The sequence below is a fragment of the Typopeltis vanoorti genome, chromosome 24 (assembly GCF_054136105.1).
Source record: "Typopeltis vanoorti isolate ZY-2024b chromosome 24, IOZ_Tvanoo_1.0, whole genome shotgun sequence".
Lineage (NCBI taxonomy): Eukaryota > Metazoa > Arthropoda > Arachnida > Uropygi > Thelyphonidae > Typopeltis > Typopeltis vanoorti.
The window spans coordinates 20,599,294-20,627,123 of NC_143572.1; the positions used below are offsets into that span (position 1 = coordinate 20,599,294).

The 27,830-nt window shown below is 35.3% G+C and overlaps 1 protein-coding gene across 1 annotated transcript in view; it reads right to left on the reverse strand.

Annotated features, from left to right (window-relative positions):
• LOC150092983 (uncharacterized) overlaps positions 1-27,830 on the reverse strand; it is a 157,903-nt gene that overhangs the window by 12,502 nt on the left and 117,571 nt on the right. Inside the window, exons 12-13 of the mRNA XM_090413750.1 lie at positions 23,792-23,940; positions 4,353-4,472 (exon numbers count right to left, since the gene is read on the reverse strand). Coding sequence (XP_090269876.1) covers positions 4,353-4,472; positions 23,792-23,940 — 269 coding nt within the window. The remainder of the gene's footprint in view (positions 1-4,352; positions 4,473-23,791; positions 23,941-27,830) is intronic.

Below are 27,830 nucleotides of genomic sequence, written 5' to 3' on the forward strand. Positions count from 1 at the left end.
CTTGCAGACTTGTAGCGGATTTATTTAGAAGTATAACATCATCCGCATAAAGCAAAGAGCTGAAATTAACATCTCAAATTTTGATATCAGGTTTAATACCACATTCCTTCATAATGTGATCCATATAGATAATGAATAACAGAGGGGATAATGTACATCCTTGTCTCACACCAGATTTAACATTAAACCATCTTCCTGTACTTCCTTCAATTCTAACTGCTGACTCACAACTCAAATAAAGACTAAGTATTGCTTGATATAATGCCCCATTGACACCATATAACTGCAGCGTATTGAATAGCTTCTCTCTTGGCACCTTGTCATATGCCTTTTCCAAATCGACAAAACTTAAATACAGATCTTTGTTATATTCCCATGCTTTCTCGGCTATTTGTCGTAAAATGAAGATCTGATCCTGACAGCCTCTATTTGGCCTGAATCCAGCTTGTTCTTCACCAAGCTTTTCTTCCACAATTCTTCTCAACCGTTTCTCAAGTATACTTGCATAGATCTTGCCAGGAACACTCAGTAGGGAAATACCTCTGTAATTCTCACATTCAGTTTTATTTCCCTTTTTATATATGGGTACTATGAGAGCTCTACTCCAATCATCGGGAATTCGTCCCTCTGTCCAGGCTTTCTGAACTATGCAGTGCAGCCACTGTAAGACTCTTATACCACCATACTTCAGCATTTCTGGTCGAATATCATCTACTCCTGCTGCCTTTCCACATTTCAAGCCTTTCATGGCTTTTTCTACTTCAAGTATGGATATGTATTCCTGACTGCATGCCTGGTCAGTGTTTTTTATCACTGTACTGTCATCACTGCTTGTTTCATTTAGCAGTTTTTCAAAGTAATTACTCAATACTTCAAGGATATCTTTTTCTTCTGTTTTCATTTCACCTTTATCATCTCTAATTCCTTTTACAGCACTCTTTCCTCCATTCCTAAGCTTCTTCAACAACCTCCAGAATATTTTGCCACCTTCTTGATATTTATTTTCTATATTCTTGCCAAAGTCCTCCCATGATTTTGTTTAGCTAGTTTTACACACTGTTTAGCTTTCTTACATTTGTCTCTGTATTCTGTAAGAGTAAAAGCTGACTTATTTGCCAGGAACTTTTGATATGCTTTCTTCTTTTCCTTCACTGCCTCTTTAACTTCCTGTGTCCACCATGGAATTCTGATTTTTTTATCTTTGCACACAACCTCACCACATGCCTCTCTTGCAGAATCAATCAATGTTTCCTTCAGAGTTTGCCACTGAATCTCCAAGGTTTGATTCCTGTTCTCAAACTCTTTCATTTTCTTTTCAATAATATTTCTGTATTTTAGTCTACAGTTTACATCTGAGAGCTGCTCAACTTTTATTCGCTTTAAAACTTTCTTACATGTTATTCTTTTCAATATGAAATTCAATTTTATCCTGCTCAAGACTAAATAGTGATCACTTCCAATTTCAAATCCTCTGTACACTCTGGTGTCCTGCACCAGGGAGAAAACATCACTATCAACAATAACATAGTCAATGAGACTTTTCTTATTCCTAGCCTCTTCTCTCCATGTGAATTTGTGCACATTTTTATGTTGGAACATGGTGTTAGTAATAACCAGTCCATGTCCTGTGCAGAAATCCAACAGATATTTGCCATTATTATTAGCTTTGCTCTTTTCTCCAAATTTTCCCAAAATATTTTTGTATGTCTCACAATCATTTCCTACTCTACTATTTAGATCCCCAACAAGGACCAACTTTTCCTTTTACATTGTGTCAGTTGCTTTTTCTAAAGTCTCAAAAAATTCCTCCACTTCTACCTTAGTAGAACCTGCTGTGGGACCATAGGCACAAATAAGTCTCATTGTCCAGTTCCCCATTCTCATATTTGCCCACATTACTCTACTTGAGACTGACTGCCATTCAAGAAGATTAGCCTCGTATTTTGTGTTGAATACTATGGCTACTCCTTCTTTTCCTTGATTGTTATTGCCTGAATATAACATTTTGTATTTATTGCTCAGAAAGATCTCACAAGTTTTGGTCTTTTTTGTTTCAGTCACCCCTATTATGTCGATCTGGTACTTATCTAATTCCTCAGCTAGCTCCATTTCTTTGCCATTCAGGCTTCTTATGTTGATAGTACCGATCTTTAACTCTGGTGATGTTGAGTTGGGGTTTGTTTTCAGATTTGTTCCAGTAGCTGACTTTTCGCTGTTCGCCCTGGTTCCCTGGCGAAAACAACGGGGGCCTTGTTTAACCGGGTGACGCCCCAGCCGGCATGAAATTTTGTCATGTTGTACCATCATTTTTTATTTTGGTTTAACCAATAAGAATACAATTTGGTCGGCTAAATCCCAAATTGCCAGCCCATCCTCGTTCGTTCAGTATCAAAGTAGATACCCAACAGGGTGCACCACGAGAAGGTGAGGATTGGACATTAGGTCAGAAGCCCTGGTCGGTTCTCCGCATTCCTTTAAAGGCTATGTGGAGGTCTCCTCTCAGTTATACAGCTTTGACCCTTAAACACCCCCAATTCTATGTCAGAAAGTTAAATTCATAAGTGGATTCTCTTGGTACATGCATAATCACTTAAGTATAGAGCAAAAGTAAAATATTAAAATATAAGATATTACAGATGTAGCATTATTTAGCTATAAACCATGACTAGGCAAATAGACTGAATTAATAACATTCTTTATTTGAATATGTTACTCATGCCAAACCTTTGGCATAAGTAACATATGAAGCCTTTTGGAGCTATACTTGAGTAAGTGCTTTACACAAAATGTAACAGCTGATGAAATCAGAGACCCAACAAATAACAGACTAGTTTTTTAGAAACAAGCAACTGGCAAAAAACTATTAAATGAAATATTGTGTTAGACGATTATTATGAATGGTACACAGCTTGAAGGTAATACAGCAAAAAGTAATTATGACAATTTCATTTTCTGAAAGAAAAATGAAGTAAAATCTTATATACGAGGTATGGATCTGGAAAGTTCTGATAAACACCTAGAACAAAATCGATATTAAAGCAATTGATATAACCATGAGAAAGAATATAAGAACATAAGTTATCTTCATAACTCTGTTACTAGTATGTTCTTTCTTGTGGTTACATCAGTTGCTTTAATATAATTTTTGTTCTAGGTGTTTATCAGAACTTTCCAGACTCCCACCCCCCCATATAAATTACTGTATATTCACGAGCTAAAAAATTATGACTACTTACATAGTAGTGTGCTAGGCCTCCTTTGGTCAAGATAACTGATTGCATCCCTCTTGGCACTAACTACTTCACACTATACCACAAGTCTCCTGAATTATTCTGGAATAACTCAAAAGGATATTGTCCCAGAGGTCAGTGACTAAGCAAGGCACTAATGTCAAGCAGATACTGTCAAGATAATGTCAAACAGGTACTGTGTTCCACATGATCCCACAAATGTTTGATGGGATTCAAATTAGGAAAATCAGACATCCAGGGGAGCGCACATACTCTTTGGACCATGCTTGCACAATATGAGAATTGTGACACTGAGCAATGTCTTGCTAGAAGAGTCAAGATCTATCAGGTCATATTGTCACTGTGCAGGGAATACCCAGTGCAAAACAATCAAGTTAGAATCAAGCAGTCATGGTGTATTCACTGGTGATGAGAGGACCCAGTGATGTCCATAATAACAATCCCCATACCAGGATACTGCAAACCATGCAATCTGGTTGGCTGGAAACAGACTGGGTGGTCATAATGTTTTGACTTATGAGTTTATATTTTATATTAAGCTTATATGAAAGGCTGTAAACCTATAGTACATTTCTTAGTATACCATAAGTGGGATAAAGGTTAAGTTATCCAGAAATCTGGCTCTAGAAACCAAACATTGTTTTTTCAAGCTGTTTGGCTTCTGATAAGCACAATGGAAATCTCATGCTAAGCATCATACTACCTAAAGATTTTCACAACCATTCATAACCACAAACTCAAACATGTTGGTTGGAGAGAAAGTGCACTTGACCAATCAGGCTGGCAATTTTCATTATAATTATTACCAACTGACAAAGTTTATTCTTCCATCTCATTATTATTCTATCAACCTGTGCAGACAAGTCTACAGTTTTAAAACTCTAGCACAGACAATAACAGTTATGGATCATAATAACAAATATAACAAGTTGTAAATGTACAATGAAGTCTGTTTTCAAAAGATTAAAATGAAAAAACAAAACAAAAAATGCACATGCTAAAAAACTCCTTCACATATGTATTTCAACTCAAATCTTCTAATTTAAGCACAGTCAAAACAATTGATAAACATTATATCTTAAAATTAAATACAGAACTAACCATGGTATCTTGTTGTGTCCACTGAGATAACATTTGAAGTGAGAGAGGATCTGTACACTCATCTAAGTTGACAAGATTCAAATCCACTTTTTGCTGATTGTCACTAGTTAAAATTCCACCCTGCAAAAGCAATATACATATTTGTAAAAATCAATGGAATTAAATGCAGCAGATACTCACTATAGGAAGCACACAAGAACCTAAGAAACGGATTCATTAAATCTGTTTCTTAGGTTCTTTTGCTATTATGGGATACTGGAAATAAAATGTCCTAAATGGAGATAACCAGAATTTTTTGGATAACCTAGCAACAAAATTTCAGTGGGCTTTTAGGACTTGATCTCTCATCATAGGCATTTGAACTGTGCCAATAATCTACTGGGAAGATGAAAGAAAGCAGATGCACTGGAGGGTTTCATACCAGGACTATTAACATCTGCACAGTTTTAAGCTTTGGATACAAATGGATTAATTAAAATTTTCTTTATCATCTTTTCATCTCACATTAATTATTGTTTTTGTAAAAATAATTTTATAAACTTCTGAATTTAATCTCAATCATGTTTCCCTTAATTTCTGCTTTCTTTATGGTGTGCATTACTCATCTTTATTTTGGCTTCTGGTATTCACAAAAGAATAAATATATTGTGATTCAAATCATGAACTTTCTATCTGAAGATTGGTAATATAGGAAATCACAAACACTAATTATTTATTTCTATAATGAATTAAAGATGAAGTCCTTTATCTTTCCATATTTAATTGATAACATGGAGTGTCATCATATAAAAGTTATTTTTTCTTTTTGTTTCATCTGGTTCTTTTAATTGGACTTGCTATTCCAATTTGCCAGGCTATTTACTGAAATCTAATATATGAAGTGGTTCTTGAAAATGCCAGATATTCCAAAACATCTTTAAATCAATGAAATATTTTATAAGAAAATTTATATAGTAGAAATCTTTTTTATGTTATTTTAAGCCAATTACTGAGAAGTACAAAATTCTGTGTTTATTTCAAAAATGAAATCACACAGTTCTTTAGATGAGAATTCTATTCAAAATTGTTTGGAATTGTGGATGAAGTAACTAAGACACCACAATGTACATAATAGCTGTTAAATGGAAGTTCTTCTAGTCAAGTGTTTAGCTGTTTTACATGCTTCTGGACAGCATCAAGATTTTCCAAGGAATACCAGTGCAATTCCTGTCATTTTATGGACACATAAATCTTTCCATCATCAGATTGCTATTTTCACATTTGGAGTAGCATATTAAAGATCCCTTTTGAAATGCTTGATGCTGTCTGGTAAAGGGCAATCTGCTTAACAGGTGGTTCTTTTCTTGCACACTCACTCCAGTTTGCTTTCTTTATGAGCACTTCCACTGAACTGTATTCCTGTTTGTCTAGAACTTTGTTCTAGACAAACAGGAATACAGCTAGTAGTTAACATCTGTGCAAGTTCAACTTTGGTTATTATTGTCCTCTTTCATTGTGTCTGCCTCTGTTCTTTAGAGTGGCATTTCCCATGGTTTTTCCTAGGGAACTATAATCCCCCAGCTGTTGAAGAAAGTAATCGGCAGTTCCTTCTTTTTCTCTTATCATTTATACATGCAAAACTAAAACACTGTTGTGTTATAGGCATTGTGGTCTCTCAGTCATGGCTATTGATATTAAAATAAACGATAAAAAGGAAGCATTTATCATTTATAAAAAGCTTTTTGGTTCATGTTCAAACCTGTTTACAATGAAGAATAATGAATCTTGCCTTCACGTCTATGAAATTGTGTCACTGGTATTTTTGGATATTTCTTTATGGGACAGAGGTGAACAAATTATTTGATCAGCTACAATTCTGTTTACGCAAATACAAACCATTGCTGAAATTCCTCTATTGGCATGATGTTAACTGCTGCTTGCTATCGGGGTTTAGGAAATGGGTATTGTACAATAGATGTCTTTTTCAGTTAACCTCTTACCACAAACAAGTTAAACTGATTATTATTACTTATGTGATTAAGATATAATTAAGATGTGATTAAGATATATATTGGTCAGGGGTTGTTACCAGGTTAACATGGAAGAAATTTTTCAAAGAATTGGAAAGAGGCCATCCCTGGAAACTGTATAATGAGGATGATGAAGTTTATTTTTCACTTGGTTAGACTATAATAAATTTAGTTTAATCCTTTATCCAAGTGTGAGCAAACACAGTTTGCGCCTGAAAGTATCTTCAGGACTGGGGTAAGGTGGTACAACATTGGGCAACTCGTTGCAAAGGTGGAGCAAGTTAACATCACTCCTATCTCAGTATCTCCCATAATGCAAAACACATCTCCTTGCGGATATGTATAATGTTGTGCATTAAGGGAAGGGCCACTACCCAGACTAGTTTTGACCTTTATTGAGGTCTCTTCGGTGGGAGCCAGACCCTAAAAAGGTGTATTACCACCTTACCCCATTCCAGAAGATACTTTCAGATTGCTCACACTTGGATAAAGGATCAAACTAAATTTATTATAGTCTAACCAAGTGAAAAATAAACTTTCAACATCCTTCTCTAAATCCAGAGTAATTTATTAAAAAAAGGGTGGCACACCATTTGGCAGCTCGTATAGGTAGAGATGACCTTGCTAATGCTTCTGCCTGGTATCTCAACTTGGGCCTGGCTCCCACTGAAGAGACCTCAATAAAGGTCAAACTAGTCTGGGTAGTGGCCCTTCCCTTAATGCATAACATTATACATATCTGCAAGGAGATGTGTTTTGCATTATGGGAGATACTGAGATAGGAGTGATGTTAGCTTGCTCCACCTTTGCAACGAGTTACCTGGTGTTGTACCACCTTACCCCAGTCCTGAAGATACTTTCAGGCACAAACTTTGTTTGCTCACACTTGGATAATGGATTAAACTAAATTTATTATATTGTATAACAAGGATGTGAGGAGCAGGTAGCATGAAGAGTGGCTGGTGAGTGGAGTGGAATGCATTGCCTGAGTGGATTGTGAATGCAGGGCATCATCAAATTCCTGACATGTATCCTCAAAGGATGTACAGGATATTATGACAGTACTCCATGAAAAACTTATATCATTATTAACTTCCTATCAACAATTTTCTTCTAAATCCATCAGTTATCTGTCAAGACTTCAGCATTATAATACTAGTGGTCAGTAGATGGCATTGGTGTAGTTGATGCAGTTGGTGGACTGAGTGGTGAAGGCAGAGAGTTGTAGAGTAGGTGCTCTCTCTCTCTCGATGGGTCTTTGGACACCCTGGAGGTGTCACATTACAATAATAATAATAGTTATTAGAGCATTTTCCATTAGCAATAGGTATTGTATCACGGAACATAGAATCTTCTCCATACCTTCTACTACTGTCCTGGTTGGCTGAGTGGTTAGCGTATCTGCTCTCTAGCCAAGAGGCTGCTGGTTCGATCCTGCTTTGGCATGGATGTTTGTGATTGTCTGTGAAAATACCAGTGGTGATGATGGGTGGTAGATGGCGTTAGTGTAGATGATGATTATAGTTGCGGTTCATTGTAGTTGGTGGATTGAATTGTAGAGTAGATGCCCTCCCTCGATGAGTCTTTGGACTCCCTGGAGGTGTTATGTAATAATAATATTACGTAACTATTATTATTATTATGTAACACCCTCCAGGGTGTCCAAAGACTCATCAAGGGAGGGCACCTACTCTACACCACTCAATCCACCAACTACAACAAACTGCAACTACACCAACACCATCTACCACCATCACCTCCACTAGTGTTTTCACAGACAGTCACAAACATTCATGCCCACAGAAGGATTTGAACCTGCAGCCTTTTGGCTGGAGAGCAGATATGCTGACCACTCAGCCAACCAAGCCGGCAAATATCCACCTTTAGTAGAGATTAGTTTTGTTTCATCAGCGATCAAATGAGTAATTGTTTTTTTTGTAAAAGAAGTTATAAAGCTTTGAGAAACCAGATAATCTGAAGTCTGATATAATAATTTTAATCATGATGCTGAAATCAAATATTTTGTGAAAATTGTAAATGGAATTTGAAAATTTGTGCAAAATGGTCATAGTATTCACAGATTTACTTTACAAGTTGATATTTAGAATCAGATGAATAGAAGCATTATTTATCTGATATGTATATCAGGGCTGTCCAAAACATGGGCTGCATGTGGCCCTTGGTTCAATTTTATGCGGCCTGCCTGTGGGTTTTGATTTTCATAAGCGAAAAAATAAAATAACAATTTGAGCCGAATGTGTTATAGATATTTTAATTCTATCACTAATCGACAATTTCGATGTTGGTAATTTTATTTGGTGTTTTTACTTCACTATCTACCCACATGTGTTTCAAACATTGGATGTGTCAAAGAGGCGCTCTTACACTGTTTTGTTCTAATGCACATGTTCCAAGTGCTCATAGGGAACATGAGCACTCGATTAGTCTACAATTAGTGCTGTTCATTTGTTCAGCTATTGAGGTTGTGTCGCTGCTGCTCATTAAATTACTAGATACACATTGGATGCGGCCCTCAGATCACCTAAAGTTGGACAGCCCTGATGTATATCATAGTATTTACAGAAGCATAATCCAGCAGCAAGTTGGTGCATGGAAATTTCTTTAAAATGAATGATTGTTAATTAAATTAACATTCATGAAACAGTTATTAAAAATATCAACTCTTTGTACAATCTGCATTGCTATTACTGATAACATGAATTAATGTCAACATAATAGAGAGTTGAATATTTACTGAATGATCACTTTGGTGGAATGTGAAGCTCTGTAGCCCTGTCAATGTCAACATTGCTGATTATTTGGTGTTCAAATCTCACCTAGGACATAAAGAACCTTTATATGGGCTTTTTTATGGAAGGTGAGTTAGACTACAGAAGTTGTGAGGTTTTTCAGTCTGCTTAACACATAATCCCTCTCTGCTTGCTTTCTTATGGATGCTTTGTCTTTGCACTGTCTCTCCTATAGGTATTTTCGGATTCAGTGTCTCTGAACTGAAGAGAACACTAAGTTTTCCAGAGAGCAAGGAGGCCATAAATGCAATGTATCATTCAAGGATAGGACAGGTTAAAGTCATTTCAATGAATATCAATAAGCAAAATTACTGGTTTAGCTCCCTGACACGTTTCAGTTTCCAGAACATGGTGCTTTTCATTCATAAATATGAAGATTGATTGTTCATGAACACAGTTATTCATGAATGAGAAGTACCACATTTTGAAAACTGGTAGACTTCATTGTGATTAACAATTCTTTACAGAGACTATTAATCCATTCAGTTTCTATTTTTAAAATATATTATTTGAATTTTTTTCCTAGTGAAAATATATTCCATGTGACAAGCAGACCTTTCAACAAAAACTTTTATTATATACAAGATTTTTGTGAAATCAGTGAATTTAATTTACAGACAACAGGTCATTAGGTTTCTAATGGCAAACAATGATTGCCTATCCATGCAATCATTGTTTGCCATTAGAAACCTAATGACCTGTTGTCTGTAAATTAAATATAGATTTAATGTCTGTAATATACATATAGATTGGGCTTACTTTTATTGGTATACTAGTCATTAGGGCAACTAATGGGCAGGATGTACAATATACAACTGTCAAGTCAATCCTGCCTTCCCATGGTGTGGCCTGTTTCCACAAGAGGGACTCTGGCATTGCAGCAAGCATTATTTAGTGCATAATCCCACTGCTACATACATACTCTGCCAGCCCATGCATGGTGAGGGAGTCTGGGTGGTGGTATGGGGAGAGGCACAGTCAAGGCCACAGAATGGCAAAGAGATTGATTGTTCTCTGTATGGGTGTCATGTTTATCAGTCTATCTCCTCAACTCTTTCCTTTCATTCAATAACAAACCAAAAATGAAACAGACAACCTCACTTCAAGAGGTTGAAGTCACTTCAACCTCTATCTCACACAATATTTCAGCTCTGTCTCTCTTTTACAGGCACTTTCATGGTCACAGCTCCAGTGCATTGGCAAACATCATTCCTCCACTTGCTGTTAGGCATGTTAAAGCAAGAGCAGCTACTGTCCAACATATCTTTACAGTACAACTGCAAATTCATCAAACATGCTTCTCCTCATCCTCATTTATTCCACCTGCCTCTGTCCTCTGGAACAGCCTCCCTCATGATGTGTTTCCCAACAATTTCAACCTACAGCTCTTTAAGAAGCATGTCAATAGGTTTCTTCTTTCTCAACCCTCATTTACACCCCACATCACAGTGATGTGCTTTAGGTTCTTGTACCTCTCATCTGTGGCCACTGCCTGCATGATTCAAATGAGAAAATAGTTTACACTAACTCATAATATCTGGCCACACATTACATTCAGGTAGAGAAGAGATTATCTCATATATTATACTAAGTCAGATAAGTGCAAATGACACCTGTAAGAGATTTTTAATTATGTATACTCATGACTGAGTATTGTACATTGACAATATGTACAATAATTCAAAATGTACTTTTATCTTTTTTTTTTTTTTTTTTTGCACCTCCATACGATTTTTAATAACTCAGTCTTCATTATCATCATGTCCAAGATATATCCCTTTTCCTTTAGCTTTGTTAATGTCACATTTTTTATTTCCTACAACATATTACAAAGTTTCCCAGTTTCACTGAATGATAAGGAATAACATTCAAAACTATAAAACACTGTAATTGGGTAATGTTAAACTATTTACAAACCACTGGAGAAATGAATTATCATCTCATCACCTCTCCCAAAGTCTTGAAAGACAATATATCAAGTGAAAAAAAACTAAAAACTTATAAAAAGGTCTATTTTAACTAATTTTCTTTTATCTATATTATGTACATGCATGTGCATGTAAATTCACTGGCAAATCCACATGTAGTTTGAAAATGAAAAGTTTAAAACATGCATTAAAGTTTTAGTGTTCAAAATATGAATCATCAATCATTATATATGGTCATCGACATTATTATACAATCTATCTCATCATTGTCTTATATGTTAAATTGACCTATAATGGCCAAGGAACTTGGAATTTTAGAAAACTAATTAAAACTCTGAAAGGATGGTTAATCCTATCTTCATGGCATGCTCTATCGGTTATGTATATTCTCTGGTCAGTTTATCTGTCTTTCAGAGTGAAAAACCCTGTCACCTCTATACATGACAAGAAACTCATTTGAAAAGTTCATATAAAGATTCTTTGCATCTTAAAGATTATTTGAATTCCGGTCTTAATGACCAAAATACACAGTGTGCCCATTAAATAATGAGACAACAATTATTATATCAAAACATAGGACAATATTTGTAATTGTCAATTACACAGATTCAAAATAATCTCTCTCCAACTCCATGTAATGTGTATATTTGATGTACAGGTGTTCAAAGGCACAGTGAAAATCCCGAATGGGAACCTCCTTCAGTGTCTGGGGTACACCAGGTTCGATATCCTCCATGTTGCCGAAGAACTTTCCTTTCAAGGCATATTTCATCTTTGGAAGACGAAAAAGTCTGCAGGAGCCAAATCTGGTGAATATGGGAAATATTTGATCACACAGATCGACTTCAAAGCCAGAAACTGCTTACAGGCAGCACACAGTGTACGGGCATGTTGTCGTGCAACAGAAACCAATTGTTGCTGTAGAGCAGTTATTTCCTGACACGTTACATGTGGGCATACAGACATTGCATTACTCCTAAATAATACTAATCATTCACTGTGGTGCCCCCAAGAACAAATTTGCAGTGGATAATTCCAGCAGAAAAAAAAAACAAAAAAAAAAAATGACCATTGTCTTAACACATGATTTTTGCAACTTGAGACATGAGAGTCCTGAGAAAAATTATAGGCATGAACAGATGGCATCAATGGCAATATCATATTAAAAATGAGGATATTAGGAAAGAACTTGACATTGTCAGCATCCAGGAATGCATTAGCAGAGCTAATCTCAGGTGGTATGGTCACTTAAACAGAATGGGCGAAGAAAGATTAGCAAAACAAGTGTTCTCTGCCAGGTTGGCAGCAAAAATGACCCAGAGGAAGACCAAGATATAGGTGGATCGATACAGTACAAAGTGCCTTAGTCGACAGAAATATAAGATCTGATAATATTGGAGTCTTGACAAGTAACAGACTGATTTGGAGGAAAATTGTAGATAGGAAGTTAGTAATGATGTGATTTTTTTCATGTAGTACTATCATATCCTGTACACCCCTTGAGGATACATGGCAGGAATTTGATGATGATGATGATGACTTTTTTCTGCCACACACACACACAGATTCTTATAGTGAATGGCATTAGTCATGCTTTCTTTTCCACCCTCTTTGGAAACTGTACAGCAGGTTCTCTCTCTTTCTGAAAATTGCAAACTCCCATAAGTATATAATAGATTTAGTTTAATCCTTTATCCCAGTGAGAGCAAACCTAGTTTGCGCCTGAAAATATCTTCAGGACTAAATATAGTGTTGTACTATCTTATCCAGTAAGTAGTGCAACACCAAGGCAACTCGTGGCAAAGGTGGAGCAAGCTACCAGGCACTTCTAACCCAGTATCTCCCATAATGCAAAACACATTTCCTATGTGGATATGTATACTGTTATGCATTAAAGGGATTGGCCATCTACCCAGACTAGTTTCGACCTTTATTGAGGTCTCTTCAGTGGGAGCCAGGCCCAGAGCTGGAGATACCAGGCAGAAGCAGTAGCAAGTCATCTGTGCCTATGGGAGTAAGTCATCTGTGCCTATGGGTGTTTCTACTTACTGGATAAGATAGTACAACACTATATTTAGTCCTGAAGATAATTTCAGGCGCAAACTAGGTTTGCTCTCACTGGGATAAAGGATTAAACTAAATCTATTATAGTCTAACCTAGTGATAAATAAATTTTCAACATCTTTCCCATAAGTATACATGAATTCTGTTATCAGCACTCCACATCATTCCATGCTTTGGTGTTTCATTTGTGGATCAAACTGAAAACACCAACTTTCATCACTGTGACAATTCTTTGCAACACATCATGGTCTTGATCAACTGAATAGATGAAATTTTGACATGTGCAGCATAAATCTCAAACAAATCTTCCTCTTGTGCAAATCTCTTTCTAAGATTAATCTGGCCATTTCCTTATCAACACCAAGCTGTACAGTGAGTAGCCTCGTGGTTATTGGCCTGTCATGAGCAACAATTTCCCTAGATTTCACCACATTTTCATTTATCTGTACAGAAACTGGCCGTTCACAGTATGATTCATCCTCCAGGAATTCCCTCCCTTCTTTAAATGTTGAAAACCAGTGGAACACCTGTGCATGACTCAAAGAGATCACCATAAAATTTTTTAAATCTTAGTATACTTCTGTAGCAGTTTTTCCTAATTTACAGTAAAATTTTATCACAGCTCTTTGCTCCATGATGAAACGTGTAACACGCTCCAGTCACACACTCTTACTTCAATGGTTGTCACAGGAAAACTGCTGTGTCACCCAACTCGAAAGTTGCGCCTGCGATTACAACACACTCTAGCAGTCATAAACGTGTTTGTTACTTTTATTCAAAGGGCTGTCCTGTAATAAATTAATCTCATTACTTAACGGGCATACTGTGTATGTCAGATCAAACGAACTACAGGAGTAGAATAAAACATTTGAAAACACTTAACTTTTCATGAATTGGAAATGAATAACCAATTAATATATGAAAAGAAACTAAAGCTGGTAGAAAAACAATCAATCAAGGTTCTGCTCTCTGATCTAACAATTAAATTACAACTGACTCTTTATTTATTTTCAACCATCCACACTGAGAAAGACGACTTGTTTCTCACTATACCATAGAGCTAGTGAGGAAGAAAATAAAGCATCCATACTTAAGTTATATGTGAAAACAAGACATTTTAACTGCATTCTGCATAATTTTTACTAGTTCTGAACTATAACAATATATAGCAATACCTTGCATAGTGCAGTTTTGAACAGCATGGGTTTTGTTATAACATGGTTTAAAATTTTAACAATTTAAAAATTTTTAACAGTAGTACAGTACCAACATTCCAACTATACTAAAACAATACTGTAGTGATTTAGCATCTGCAGTAACAGATATATCGATGCACACTTTAGTATTATTTCAGCTTTGGTGTAGCAAAGTTGTGGTTGCTCTACAAATTTTTTAATTTTGTATTACATATGGGTACTCTTTTGCGTAATTATAAGGCACCTATAAATGAATTTTCATTAAATGAGCTTTTGATGTTTATTCAGAAAAATAGACGATGCTTCTGATTTTCATAAGGACACCAATCCTAACATTGAACAAAGTATTAAAATAGCATTGCAAAATACTATTTAATGTTACACAGATATGCCTACAGAGAAAATGAAGAAAAAATCTGTGCAAACTACATTGTTTAAATACAGTTTTTCCAAATAAAAACTTGTGTTCAATTATCAACAATAAAAAATCTTTGCTATTTTCTTCATTTTATTTTAAGCCTTTTTAATTTTTCTGTGTATATTAATTAGTATTTCTGGGGATCTTGCAGTAAACAAATTATGCACAATCACTTTTTTTTCACCAATAATGTAATTATCTGTTTGGAATGTGTTACACTATACAACATTGTAATAATGTTTTAAATGGTGCAGTTTGTATAGTATGGAACTTTTACAGCACCTATTAACCACACTAATCAAGGTGTTACTGTATTATGAATAAATTTAATTTTTGTCAAATAATTTATACAAAAAATTTAATCAGAATTTACAGTTCAAACACTTCTTACATATTGAATAAAATGTACATATCTGATAAGATCAACTTATAATAAAATCTACTGATTCTGCTGAATTGTTAAGATCTGAGACCATTACAAATTAATCAAAAATAAATGGTTATGCAAAATAAAAGTGAACACATTTCAAAAGGCAACTGTGGCATGAACAAACATCTGCTATTTAAAAGTACTATATTAAAAATGATACTGTTTGTGTTGACATGCTCTTACACTGTAATGACTATATTTCAATTTCTTAGAATTTTCAGTAATGACATCACTGTTCCAGTCACAGGCAGTTAACTCTGTTGTACTGAAAACAATAAGTTACTTGTCAACTTTTTGAAAAGTCTGGAATATTTTGCATATCAGAAAGGAATAATTCAGAAACGACAGTATTTTTCGATAAGTGGCTATGTTCAAGTCAACTAAATGAGCTGTCAAGGACTGGAAAAAACTGTAGCCACAAAGCCAATAAATTATGGGTGTTAAAAATATGTGTGTTCTCAAAACAAAGGGTAAAAATTCTAGATTCTACAAGGAAAATTGCTGACATCCTCATATGAGACAAGATAATCATACAGAGGTCAAATGAAAAATTTTATACAGATATTTCACAACCTATTGGGATTCAAATGCAGGTCTTGTCAAACGAAGGACAAATGGTATAACATCTTTACAACTGTGTTGAATTAATCAGAACTAAATATCAAACTGGAATATACTTATACTTAACTTGAATAATACATTATGTTGCTCATTTAGTTTCATGTTTTACATTTTGTGGATATCAAATAATTTAATTTAAGGGATATTGCATCCCATATTTTTTCTTAGCCGAATAAGAAACTCAAAGAGTTTCATGATTTCTTATTCAGCTAAAAAACAATATGGGATGCAATATCCCTTAACTTAAATAAGTTCATGTTGCCGAATTGAAGCCTTTGGCTCTACATATAATTAGGATATAAAATAATATAAAGATGATTCTCACATCTTATCTGAACAGAAGATAAACCTCTTGTTTCCCACACAAAGGTAAATTTCACATAATAAACTCAAAAATTTTTTGTTCAGGGGTTGAAAAGAATTATTACTTAACTAACCCTAAACAAAAAAAATCCTTGACAAACCAATCAGACACGTGGAGTAAGATTATATTAAAATCATAATCATCATCAACAAATTCCTGCCATTACCTTCAAGGGGTGTATAGGATATGATAGTACTACATGAAAAATTTACTAACGTCCATTACTAACGTCCTATCTATTTTTCCTCCAAATCAGTCTGTTACCTGTCAAGACTCTAATATTATCAGATCTTATATTTCTATCTACTAAGGCACTTCTTACCATATCAATCTGCATATATCTTGGTTTTCCTCTGGTTCCTTTTTCTGCAAACCTGGCAGAGAACACTTGTTTTGCTAATCTTTCCTCTCCCATTCTGTTTAAGTGACCATACCACCTGAGATTAGCTCTGTAAACATATTCCTGGATGCTGAAAATGTCACGTTCTTTCCTAATATCCTCATTTTTAGTATGATATTGCCATTGATGCCATCTGTTCGTGTCCCTGATCTTTCTCAGGACTCTCATATCTGCAGTCTTTGGTCAAGTGTTTTACTTCTGACCCAGCTCTCAGATCCATAAGTTAAAATTGGTATGAACACTGTCTTGTATACAGCTAATTTAGTGTTCCGACTAATTTCTCTCTTATTCCACATAAATTTATTCAGTTGACTTCCCAATATACCAGTTTTATTGATTTTGTTGTCTATTTCCATATTTAATTTACCATCTTCACTAAAAATCGTGCCTAAGTAGCTGAAATGTTTTACTTGTTCTATAGGTTCTCCATTCACAATACAGTTGATATTTTCAATGCTTCTGCCTATTTTCATTGTAATTGTCTTTTTATTGCTGACCTTCATACCATATCTATTACAACAGTTATTCAATTTAGTCAGGGAATCTTGCAGACTTGTAGTGGTTTTATTTAGTCCGCATGAACCAAAAAAGAGCTAAGATTAACATCTCCAATTTTGATATCAGGTTAAATACCACTTTCCTTCATAATGTGATCCATATAGATAATGAATAACAGAAGGGATATTGTGCATCCTTGTCTGACACCAGATTTTACATTAAACCATCTTCCTGTACTTCCATCAATTCTAACTGCTGACTTACAACTCAAATAAAGACTAACTATTACTTGATATAATGCCCCAATGACACCATATAACTGTAGTGTTTTGAATAGCTTTTCTATTGGCACCTTGTCATAAGCCTTTTCCAGACCTAAAAAACTTAAATACAGATCTTTGTCATATTCCCATGATTTCTCAACTATTTGTTGTAAAGTGAAAATCTAATACTGGCAATCTCTATTTAGCCTGAATCCAGCTTGGTCTTCACCAAGCTTTTCTTCCATAATCCTTCTCGACCATTTCCCAAGTATACTTGCCTAAATCTTACCAGGAACACTTAGTAGTTCCTGGTAAGGAACTAATGAGTGTTCCTGGTACCTCTGTAATTCTCACATTCAGTTTTATTTCCCTTTTATTACATGGGTACTATGAGAGCTATACTTCAATCAACCGGAATTCGTCCCTCTGTTTGGGCTTTCTGAACTATGCAGTGCAGCCAATGAAAGACTTTTATACCTCCATACTTGAGCATTTCTGGTCAAATATCATCTACTCCTGCTGCCTTTCCACATTTCAGGCATTTAATAGCTTTTTCTACTTCAAGTATGGATATGTATTCCTAACTGCATGCCTGTTGAGTCTTTTTTTAGCACTGTGCTATCACTGCTTGTTTCATTTAGCAATTTTTCGAAGTAACTCCATACTTCAAGGATATATTTTTTCTACAGTTTTCAAGTCACTTTTATCATCTCTAATTCCTTTTACAGGATGAAATCGAGGAAAGAGTGCTTTCATAGTACTCTTTCCTCCATTTCTGAGCTTCTTCAACAACCTACAGAATATCTTGCCACCTTCTTGATATTTATTTTCTATGTTCTTACCAAAGCCTTCCCATGACTTTTTGTTTAGCTAGTTTTACACAGTTTTTAGTTTTTTTACATTTGTCTCTGTATTCTCTAAGAGCACAATCTGACTTATTTGCCAGGAACTTTTGATACACTTTCTTTTTTTCCTTCACTGCCTCTTTAACTTCCTGTGTCCAACATGGAGTTCTGATTTTTCTATCCTTGCAGACAACCTCACCACATGCCTCTCTGGCTGAATCAGTCAGTGTTTGCCACTGAATCTCCAAGGTTTGGTTCCTGTTCTCAAACTCTTTCATTTTTTCTTGAATAATGTTTGTGTATTTTAGTCTACAGTTTACATCTGAGAGCTGCTCAACTTTTATTCGCTTTAAAACTTTCTTATATGTTCTTCTTTTCAATATGAAATTCAATTTTATCCTGTTCAAACTAAATGGTGATCACTTCCAATTTCAAATCCTCTGTACACTCTAGTGTCCTGCACCAGGGAGAAAACATCACTATCAACAATAACATAGTCGATGAGACTTTTCTTATTCCTTGTCTCTTCTCTCCATGTGAATTTGGAACATTGTGTCCATTTTATGAGCAGAAATCCAACAGGTATTTGCCATTATTATTAGCTTTGCTCATTTCTCCAAATTTTTCCAAAATATTTTTGTATGTTTGTCAATCATTTCCTACTCTGCTATTTAGATCCCCAACAAGGACCAACTTGTCAGTTGCTTTCTCTAAAGCTTCAAAAAATTCCCCCACTTCTGCCTTAATAGAACCTTTTGTGGGATTATAGGCACAAATAATTTTTTGGAAGTTTATTTTTCACTTGGTTAGACTATAATAAATTTAGTTTAATCCTTTATCCAAGTGTAAGCAAACAAAGTTTGCACCTGAAAATATCTTCAGGACTGAGGTAAGGTAGTGCAACACCAGGAACTCCGAGCAAAGGTGGACCAAGCTCTCATCACTCTTTGTCTCAGTATCTCCCATAATGCAAAGCACATCTTCTTGCAGACATGTGTACCGCTATGCATTAAGGGAAGGGTCACTACCCAGACCAGTTTCAACCTTTATTGAGGTCTCGTCAGTGGGAGGCAGACCCAAACATGGAGATACTAAGGCAGAAGCAATAGGAGAGGTCATATTTACCTATAGGAGTTCCCAACAGGTGTATACCATCTTATTATTGGATTACTCTGGATTTAGAGAAAGACGTTGGAAGTTTATTTTTCACCTGGTTAGACTATAATAAATTTAGTTTAATCCTTTATCCAAGTGTAAGCAAACAAAGTTTGTGCCTGAAAATATCTTCAGAACTGAGGTAAGGTAGTGCAACAGCAGGCAACTCCGAGCAAAGGTGGACCGAGCTCTCATCACTCTTTGTCTCAGTATCTTTGCTCGGAGTTTCCTGGTGTTGCACTACCTTACCTCAGTCCTGAAGATATTTTCAGGCACAAACTTTGTTTGCCTACACTTGGATAAAAGATTAAACTATTTATTATTGTCTAACCAAGTGAAAAATAAACTTCCAACATCTTTCTCTAAATCCAGAGTAATTCAATAATAAGATGGTACACCTGTTGGCAACTCCTATAGATAAATATGACTTCTCCCATTGCTTCAGCCTTAGTATCTCACGTTTGGGTCTGCCTCCCACTGACAAGACCTCAATAAAGGTTGAAACCAGTCTGGGTAGTGACCCTTCCCTTAATGCATAGTAGTATACATGTCCACAAGGAGATGTGCTTTGCATTATGGGAGATACTGAGACAAAGAGTGATGAGAGCTTGGTCCACCTTTGCTCAGAGTTCCTGGTGTTGCACTACCTTACCTCAGTCCTGAAGATATTTTCAGGTGCAAACTTTGTTTGCTTACACTTGGATAAAGGATTAAACTAAATTTATTATAGGCACAAATAAGTATCATTGTCCAGTCCCCATTCTGAAATTTGCCCACATCACTCTACTTGAGACTGCCTGCCATTCAAGAAGATTCGCTTATTGCTCAGAAAGATCTCATTAGTTTTTGTCTTTTTTGTTTCAATCACCCCTATTATGTCGATCTGGTACTCATCCAATTCCTCAGCTAGCTCCATTTCTTTGCAATTCAGGATTCTTATGTTGATAGTACCGATCTTGAACTCTGGTGATGTTGAGTTTGGTTTCATTTTAGAGTTTTTTCCAGTAGCTGACCTTTTGCTGTTCACCCTGGTTCCCTGGTGAAAACAACGGGGCTTTGTTTAACCGGGCAACGCCCCAGCTGACATGAAATTCTGTCATGTTGTACACCATCACTTTATATTTTGTTTTAAGCCAATAAGATTACAATTTGGTTGGCTAAATCCCAAATTTCCAGCCCATTTTTGTTCATTCAGTATCCAGGTAGATACCTAACAGGGTGCACCACGAGAGGGTGAGGATTGGACATTAGGTCAGAAGTCCTGGTCGGTTTTCCACATTCCTTTAAAGGCTATGTGGAGGTCTTCTCTCAGTTATTGAGCTTTATAAGTTCATCTCCAACCTAAAGATAATCACAAACATCCATGCTCCATGGAATTTGAACCTGCATGTTGAAGAGAAGATAAGCTAACAACTCAGGCCAGTAAATAACTTAAACAGAATGGGAGAGGAAAGGTAAGGAAAACAGGAATGCCAGGAAGCAGACCCAGAGGAAGACTGTGATAGTGTTGGATTGATATAGTTAGCAGTGCCTTAGAAGATGAAATATACTGACACTATCACAGTCCTGATAGATAACAGACTAACTTCTCCTTTTTCTTTCTTTCTATCTCTGTTCTTTGGAATAGCTTTCCAGGACTATAACCTCTAGCTATTTGAACAAAGAGATCAACAATTTTCTTCTTTTCCCTTGACCAATGTCTCAGATTTCAATGTTGAGTTTGGTAGCGACTTATTCTTGTCAGATGTCATCTCCTTCCAGGAGATTGACTACCATGAGCTTCCACTATGTACGGTTTTGTGCTCCTCTTTTGCATTCTTCATAGGACAAAAAGGTCCAGTCCTTAATATTTCCCATCCAATCTGTTCTTTGTCTTCCTCTTCTTCTTTTTCCTTGTATCAAGAAATCCCTACAAAAAAACTTTCTAGAAGTGTTTTTTGTAGGGATTCATGCCTTAGTATGTGACCAAGGTAGGTGATTTTCCTTTTCTTAATGGTTTTCAACAAATTCCTATCTTCTCCAATCATCTGTAATATTTCTAAATTAGTTTTTTGGCAGTCCATGGGACTCTAAGAATTCTTCTGAGGATCCACATCTCAAAGGCTTTTAGTTTATTTTCACAATATTTTGATATTGTCCAGGTTTCTGCTCCATATAGCAGTGTTGATCATTGTAGCATTTGGACAGCCTAATTCTTGTTTTTGTGTGCATTTCCCTTGAGGTCAGAATGTTTTTCATGCTAATGAAGGTTGATCTAGCAATTTTTATTCTTCTTAATATTTCCTTATCACACTTTCCATTCTCTGTAATTAGTTGACCCAAATATATATAACTCTCTACTTGATCTAAAGTATTTCCTCTGATCTTAATATTTATATCGGGTACATTCCCTTTTTCTCTTATTACCAGCATGGTTTTAGTTTTTTTAAAGTTGAAATTAAGTCCATATTTTTCACTTAGCTTCAGCATCTCTTCTACTCATTACTTAACAGTGAATTTATTTTAAAACTCAGTTTATGAACTTCAATACTGTATTATGTTTATAACATTTGCACTACACTATTGAGGTTTATTCTGTATTTTAGCATTGTTTTTATAATTTTTTTTAAAAATAAAATACTAAACTGAATCCAAGTGTAGTTGTAAGAACGGACGTGTAGCAGCTGGCGAAGATGTTGTGAAAAGATCATCAGCATTAAAAGAAAGCATGGAAGTATCTACTATGTTCAGAGGGCAATCATGCATAGTGTTTGTAGGAGCTGTATATTGCTACCTCCACTGTAACAACGATCACAGAAAAATGCTGGTAAAGTTAAAAGACAATAGAAATTGTAAGAAGGAAAACTGCAACAACTCTTAGATACTCATGTGGTCCTGTAATTGGAAAAATGGAACATAACTCTCATGGTGGAGTGACAAGTTAGATGAAAGAAACATTCCTGTCATATAAAGTGTTATTTATGATAAAGCAAAGAGTTTGTTTGATGAGATGAAAGAAAAGGAAGACCATAATTAAATTTTGTGGCAAGCAAAGACTCAGTCACTAATTTCAAGTAGTGAACCTCAAATTTACAATATAAAAATAAATGCAATACAAATAATGTTATGCTTAAAATCTTAAAATTTATTATTATTATCATTATTATTATTATTAAAACACTTAAGGAATAGAACAACGTAGTTAAGGATATAAATTAAATTAAACTTTAATAAATATTTTCTGATATTTCGGCAACGTCATGCTGCCATTTTCTAAAGGAACTTACAAAAAAGTTACGTGCACGTAGGCACTACAACACAGAAACTGGGAATGAAGAGATGAAGCTATTGTTCTCCTAACAGTCCTGATGGTGCCCTCTAGCGGGCTAAGTAGGTGTTCTTAGCCATTGGGCTGAAGGTCTGCAGATGTAGGCCTCCCAAATTTGGGGCAGTCGCATACAACCAAATTTGCTGAGGTTTGGAGAATTTCTTAGGGCTGAGGCTGATTCCATAAAGAGTCTTTCAAATTTATTGCTACAGTGTATCACTGTAGCTTTCTTCCACCGTATTCTGTGGCGTGTATCCAGAGCATGGTCCGCAAGCCCAGAATGACTGTATTTGTGAAAACGGATGTAGTCCTTGTGTTCAGAAATTCTGATATTCGCTGTCCTGCCTGTTTGGCCAAAGTAAGACAGTTTACAACTGCAAGGGACCTGGTAAACACCAGGTAGGTCTAAGGGAAGTGGTTGGTCTTTAGTGGAGCAGATAAGGGATGCCAATTTTCTGTAAGGTTTGTAACAGGAGGTCAGGTCATGTTTTTTTAAGATTTTGGTAATCTTTTCCGAGGTGCCTCGGATGTAGGGAATGGTGATGGATTTAGAGTAATCCTTGTTGTGTGTGTGTGTGTGTGGGGAGGGGGATCTGTGGTTTGTAAGTTCTAATATTTTTTGGATTTTTTTTTTTTTGGGGGGGGGGGGTAGCTTCATCTCTTCATTCCCAGTTTCTGTGTTGTAGTGCCTACATGCACGTAACTTTTTTGTAAGTTCCTTTAGAAAATGGCAACGTGACGTTGCCGAAATATCGGAAAATATTTATTAAAGTTTAATTTAATTTATATCCTTAACTACGTTGTTCTATTCCTTAAGTGTTTTAATAATGCATAACCAACGTATAAGCCTGTCTACGAGAGTATTATTATTATTGTATGAAAAAGGATCTCAATTTTGATAAATCTAAAACTCATCTCACAGAAATACATTATAATTGGAGCGAGCTTCACTAATGTATTTCAATGAGATTGTGAATTCCATTTGATATATACTGGCATTTCCAAGAACCTAACCCTGGAATAAAAGGGCTCATTGTATATTAATTATCGGAAAAAAAAAGCATTTATAATATTAATCTATATTTGGGAGAAACAAAACTTATATTTACTTTAAAATTGTGACATACATACCTCTTGTTTTACTTTAAGAAGTTTTTTGCTCAATTCAGTGTTAAGAGAGCATGACTCACAAAATCCTGTTTTTTTTGCACTTTTCTTATTTGAAATCATTCCACAACATATAGAACAACTCCTAGATCTTGTCCTAGGTTTCTTGAGTTCTTTAAAGACAGTCAAAGCAGTTAATGAGATTCTAAGACATTCACATTTCTTTGTTATTACTTAAATAAAACCATTATAATTATCATTGGTAATTTGCCCATGAAAAAGGAAAAGTTAGTACCTGTTGGTGATTTAAACTGCAGAGTAGAAAATGATTACCAGACATACCAAAATGTTTTGGGAAAATTTGAAGAAAAGAGCAAAGTTAATAATAATGGTAAGCACCTTCTGGATTTCTACTCAGGACATGGACCAGTAATTAATGACTAACACCAAGTTACAACATAAAAATGTGCACAAATTCACATGGAGAAAAGATCCAAGAAATAAGAAAAATCCCACTGACTATGTTATTGTTGATTGTGACAATAACATAATCACAATTATTCAGGACACAAGAGTATACATAGGATTTGAAATTGGAAGTGATCACTATTTAGTTTTGAGAAGGATAAAATTGAATGCCATATTGAAAAGAAGAGTTGTGTAAGTTTTAAAACGAAGTTAAGTTGAGCAGCATTCAGATGTGAACTGTATACACAAACATGATCGAAGAAAAAATGAGAGTTTGAAAACAAGAACCAAACCTTGGGGATTCACAGTGGAAAACCCTAAAGAAAACTTTGATTCAGCCAGTGAGACATGTGGTGAGGTTGTCAGTAAGGATAGAAAAATCAGAACTCCATGTGGTCTCAGGAAGTTAAAGAAGCAGTGAAGGAAAAGAAGAAAGCATATCAATATTTGAAATATTTGAAATGGCAAATAAACTTGTGCTCTTAGAGAATACAGAGACAAATGTAAGAAAGCAAAGTGTGTAAAACTAGATAAAGAAAAGTCATGGAAAGACTTTAGTAAGAACAAAGAAAATAAATATCAGAGAGGTGGCAAAATATTCTTTAATCTCATCCTTCTGATCTGTCTTTGGTTTGTCCTGCAGCTCTCTTTTCATCTCTTATCTTGAATGGTAATATCAAGCAGTGAACAGAAAATGAGGAATGACCCAAAATATATCAAAAGGTTTCTTCTTTTGTCACTTGTGTAAGTGACAAAAGAAGCACATCAGTGTCATGTGCTAAAGATTTCATAAACGGTCATATGAGTGATTAACGAAAAAAAATGCAGATGAGGAATTGATATGAAGTACATTCCTCCACAGAGTAGTCTAAGATAATCCAAAATTATTTATTTATTTATCCAAAATCAACTATTTTTTTTTAACCTTAACAATTTAATGTTCAAACCATTAGATGCATTAGATTTTTGACTCAGTTGATTTAATGTATCGACTTATGCCTGACTCGACTTACGTCCTGCCGGATGGAACGGAACCCGGACGTAAGTCAAGGAATGACTGTACTTGTTTTTTTAGTTGTGATATGTCTATTATTTTGTCATTCACTTACATGTAGGTTAACATCCAAACGTTATATGGCAGGCAAATTTTACTTTCTCTCCAACATAAAATATGATAATGATGGAATTTACTCTGGTCAGCTTATCCTTATGTTGCTATCATAGTCTGACTAATGATACTTAGGTGGCGCTTTTTGGAATTGTCAGTTAGTGTTTAATTTTGGGCTTAATGTACTGAAGATGCCTGTGACACACAGGCGAAAATTATACTAATAAATAATCTTTCTACTTGAGTTTTTTCCGTTATTTATTGTGTACCGATATGTCTACTCACAGTTTACCTCTTTTAAAACTTTGTTTCAAGATCAATTGCTCGCCTCTTTTTGTGTGATTCTTCACTAGGTTTTTTGATTGTGTGTGTAGGGGCCATGTTGTACAAAAACATCACAAAATATTTAATGATAAATACACAAATAACCCATTTCTCAAACACAAAATCAACAGAGGAACTGTTGAAGACACGTGCCGACTGCCAAGGGAAGTTGCTGCTGTGCATGCTTTACCTTACGCTCACCTGCATCGTGTTCGAAAGTATAGCTGAAAATGTTATTTATTCCCTTATAGGATCATGGATGTATCTTTGAGAGGACATAACTCGAACAGACGTAAGTCGAGGGATGATTGTACTTTGCTGCCAAATGGCACTTATTTGAGGAGTGTTGACTGTTGCTAAGTGTATGAATCTCAAATAGAATTTCAAAGACTACAGTGAGCAGGCAATATTATCATTGTTTCTTAATAAATAGTGTTTCTTAAAATGTGGATGTAACAATTAAAGCTACAAAACATATCATCATTAATCATATGATGTAAGTATATATATGTTTATACAACCATGTAACAAAGTGGTATGCTATATAGAACTATGGCCTAAGCTTCACAGAACTAATGCTATTTTAAGCTCGCTATTACAAACAGTAAAAGTTCTAAACCTCATGATAACAAATTGAGATTCCTAGCAATTGATGTCACACTCGGCAGACAATGGGAATGGTATGAACAATATACATACGAGGGTGGTCTGAAAAGTTCTTAGCCTAACAATGAAAAAACGGACTTATATATTTTTATTTTTCAACGTAACCTCCCTTAAGACTAATACATTTATTCCAGCGATGCTCCAGCACCATTATCCCATCCTTGTAGTGGTTCTCAGTAAGACCTGCAAAATACCCCCCACCCCCTACAGCTGCAATCACCTCTTGATCTGAAGAAAAATGCTGACTAGCAAGGAAGTTTTAGTTTTGGAAAGAGATAGAAGTCACAGGGAGCCAAATCTGGGGAATAGGGTGGATGTTCCAACAATTCATTGTGTAGATCCTTTAATATTCCCATTGCCAAAACACTTTTGTAGGCAAGTGCATTGCCCTGATGAAAGATGATTGCTTTCTTCTGCAAACCAGGTCTTTTCTCACGAATTTTTTCATCTAGTCTGATTAAAAGATCGGAATGATATTCCCCAGTTATTGTTTTACCCTTTTCAAGATAATTAATAAACAAAATGCCATGACCTTTCTTGCTGATGGAACCAACTTTGTCTTCTTTGCCGCTGAATAACAGGCTTCTATCCACTGTTTTGACTGCTGTTTGGATTCTGGTGTGTAATGGTGAATCCAAGTTCTCATCCATAGTAATAAATCGAGCACAAAATCAGTTTTATTCTTGTTAAAACGCTCCAAGCACTGTTCAGAGATTTTCATGCGAGTGCGTTTTTGATCTGCTGTGAGTAAGCATGGCACCCATCTTGAAATGCCTATAGATCATCCAGTACCATATTATGCACTTGATCAATGATTTCTAGTGGAATAGGAAGGATATCCTTCACGTGGATTATCTTCAATGCTGGTACGGCCATGTTTAAACTTAGTAGCCCATGTCTTAATTGTCAAAAACAAAGGAGAAGAGTGGCCATACACTTTTATGACCTTCGAATGAATTTCTTTTGGCGTTAAACCTTCTTTTACAAAGAATTTTATAACCGCACGATACTCAATTTTATCCATTTCAAGGGATACAGATAACACTTTTGCTTCAGATAGCTGTATAAAACAAACTACTTGATAGAATGATTTGCAATTTCACATTGATGCTTATGACAGATGTATCAACTTAAAAAAAAAATCTCGCTGATAGTGTTGCCATCTATGGTCGAGGCTGATAACTTTTCAGACCACCCTGATAAACAAAGGAAATGGCAGGAAACAGAAAACAAAGAAAATGGTAAAAAATCAGAACTAAGAAAATTCATGGGAATAAGAACAATCAGAAATATGATGATTGAAATTACAGAAATCAATACATAAAGCACACAAAATGCCAACATGAAAAAAAGTACAAATGTACACAATGAGAGACATATAAGAGTGAATTAGAAGAGTATGAAATTATAAAAATCAAAACCCAGAATTAACATTTAAATTTTGAAATGCTATGTTAGGTAAATTTATGTCACTTATCTGAAAACATGCAAGACTTT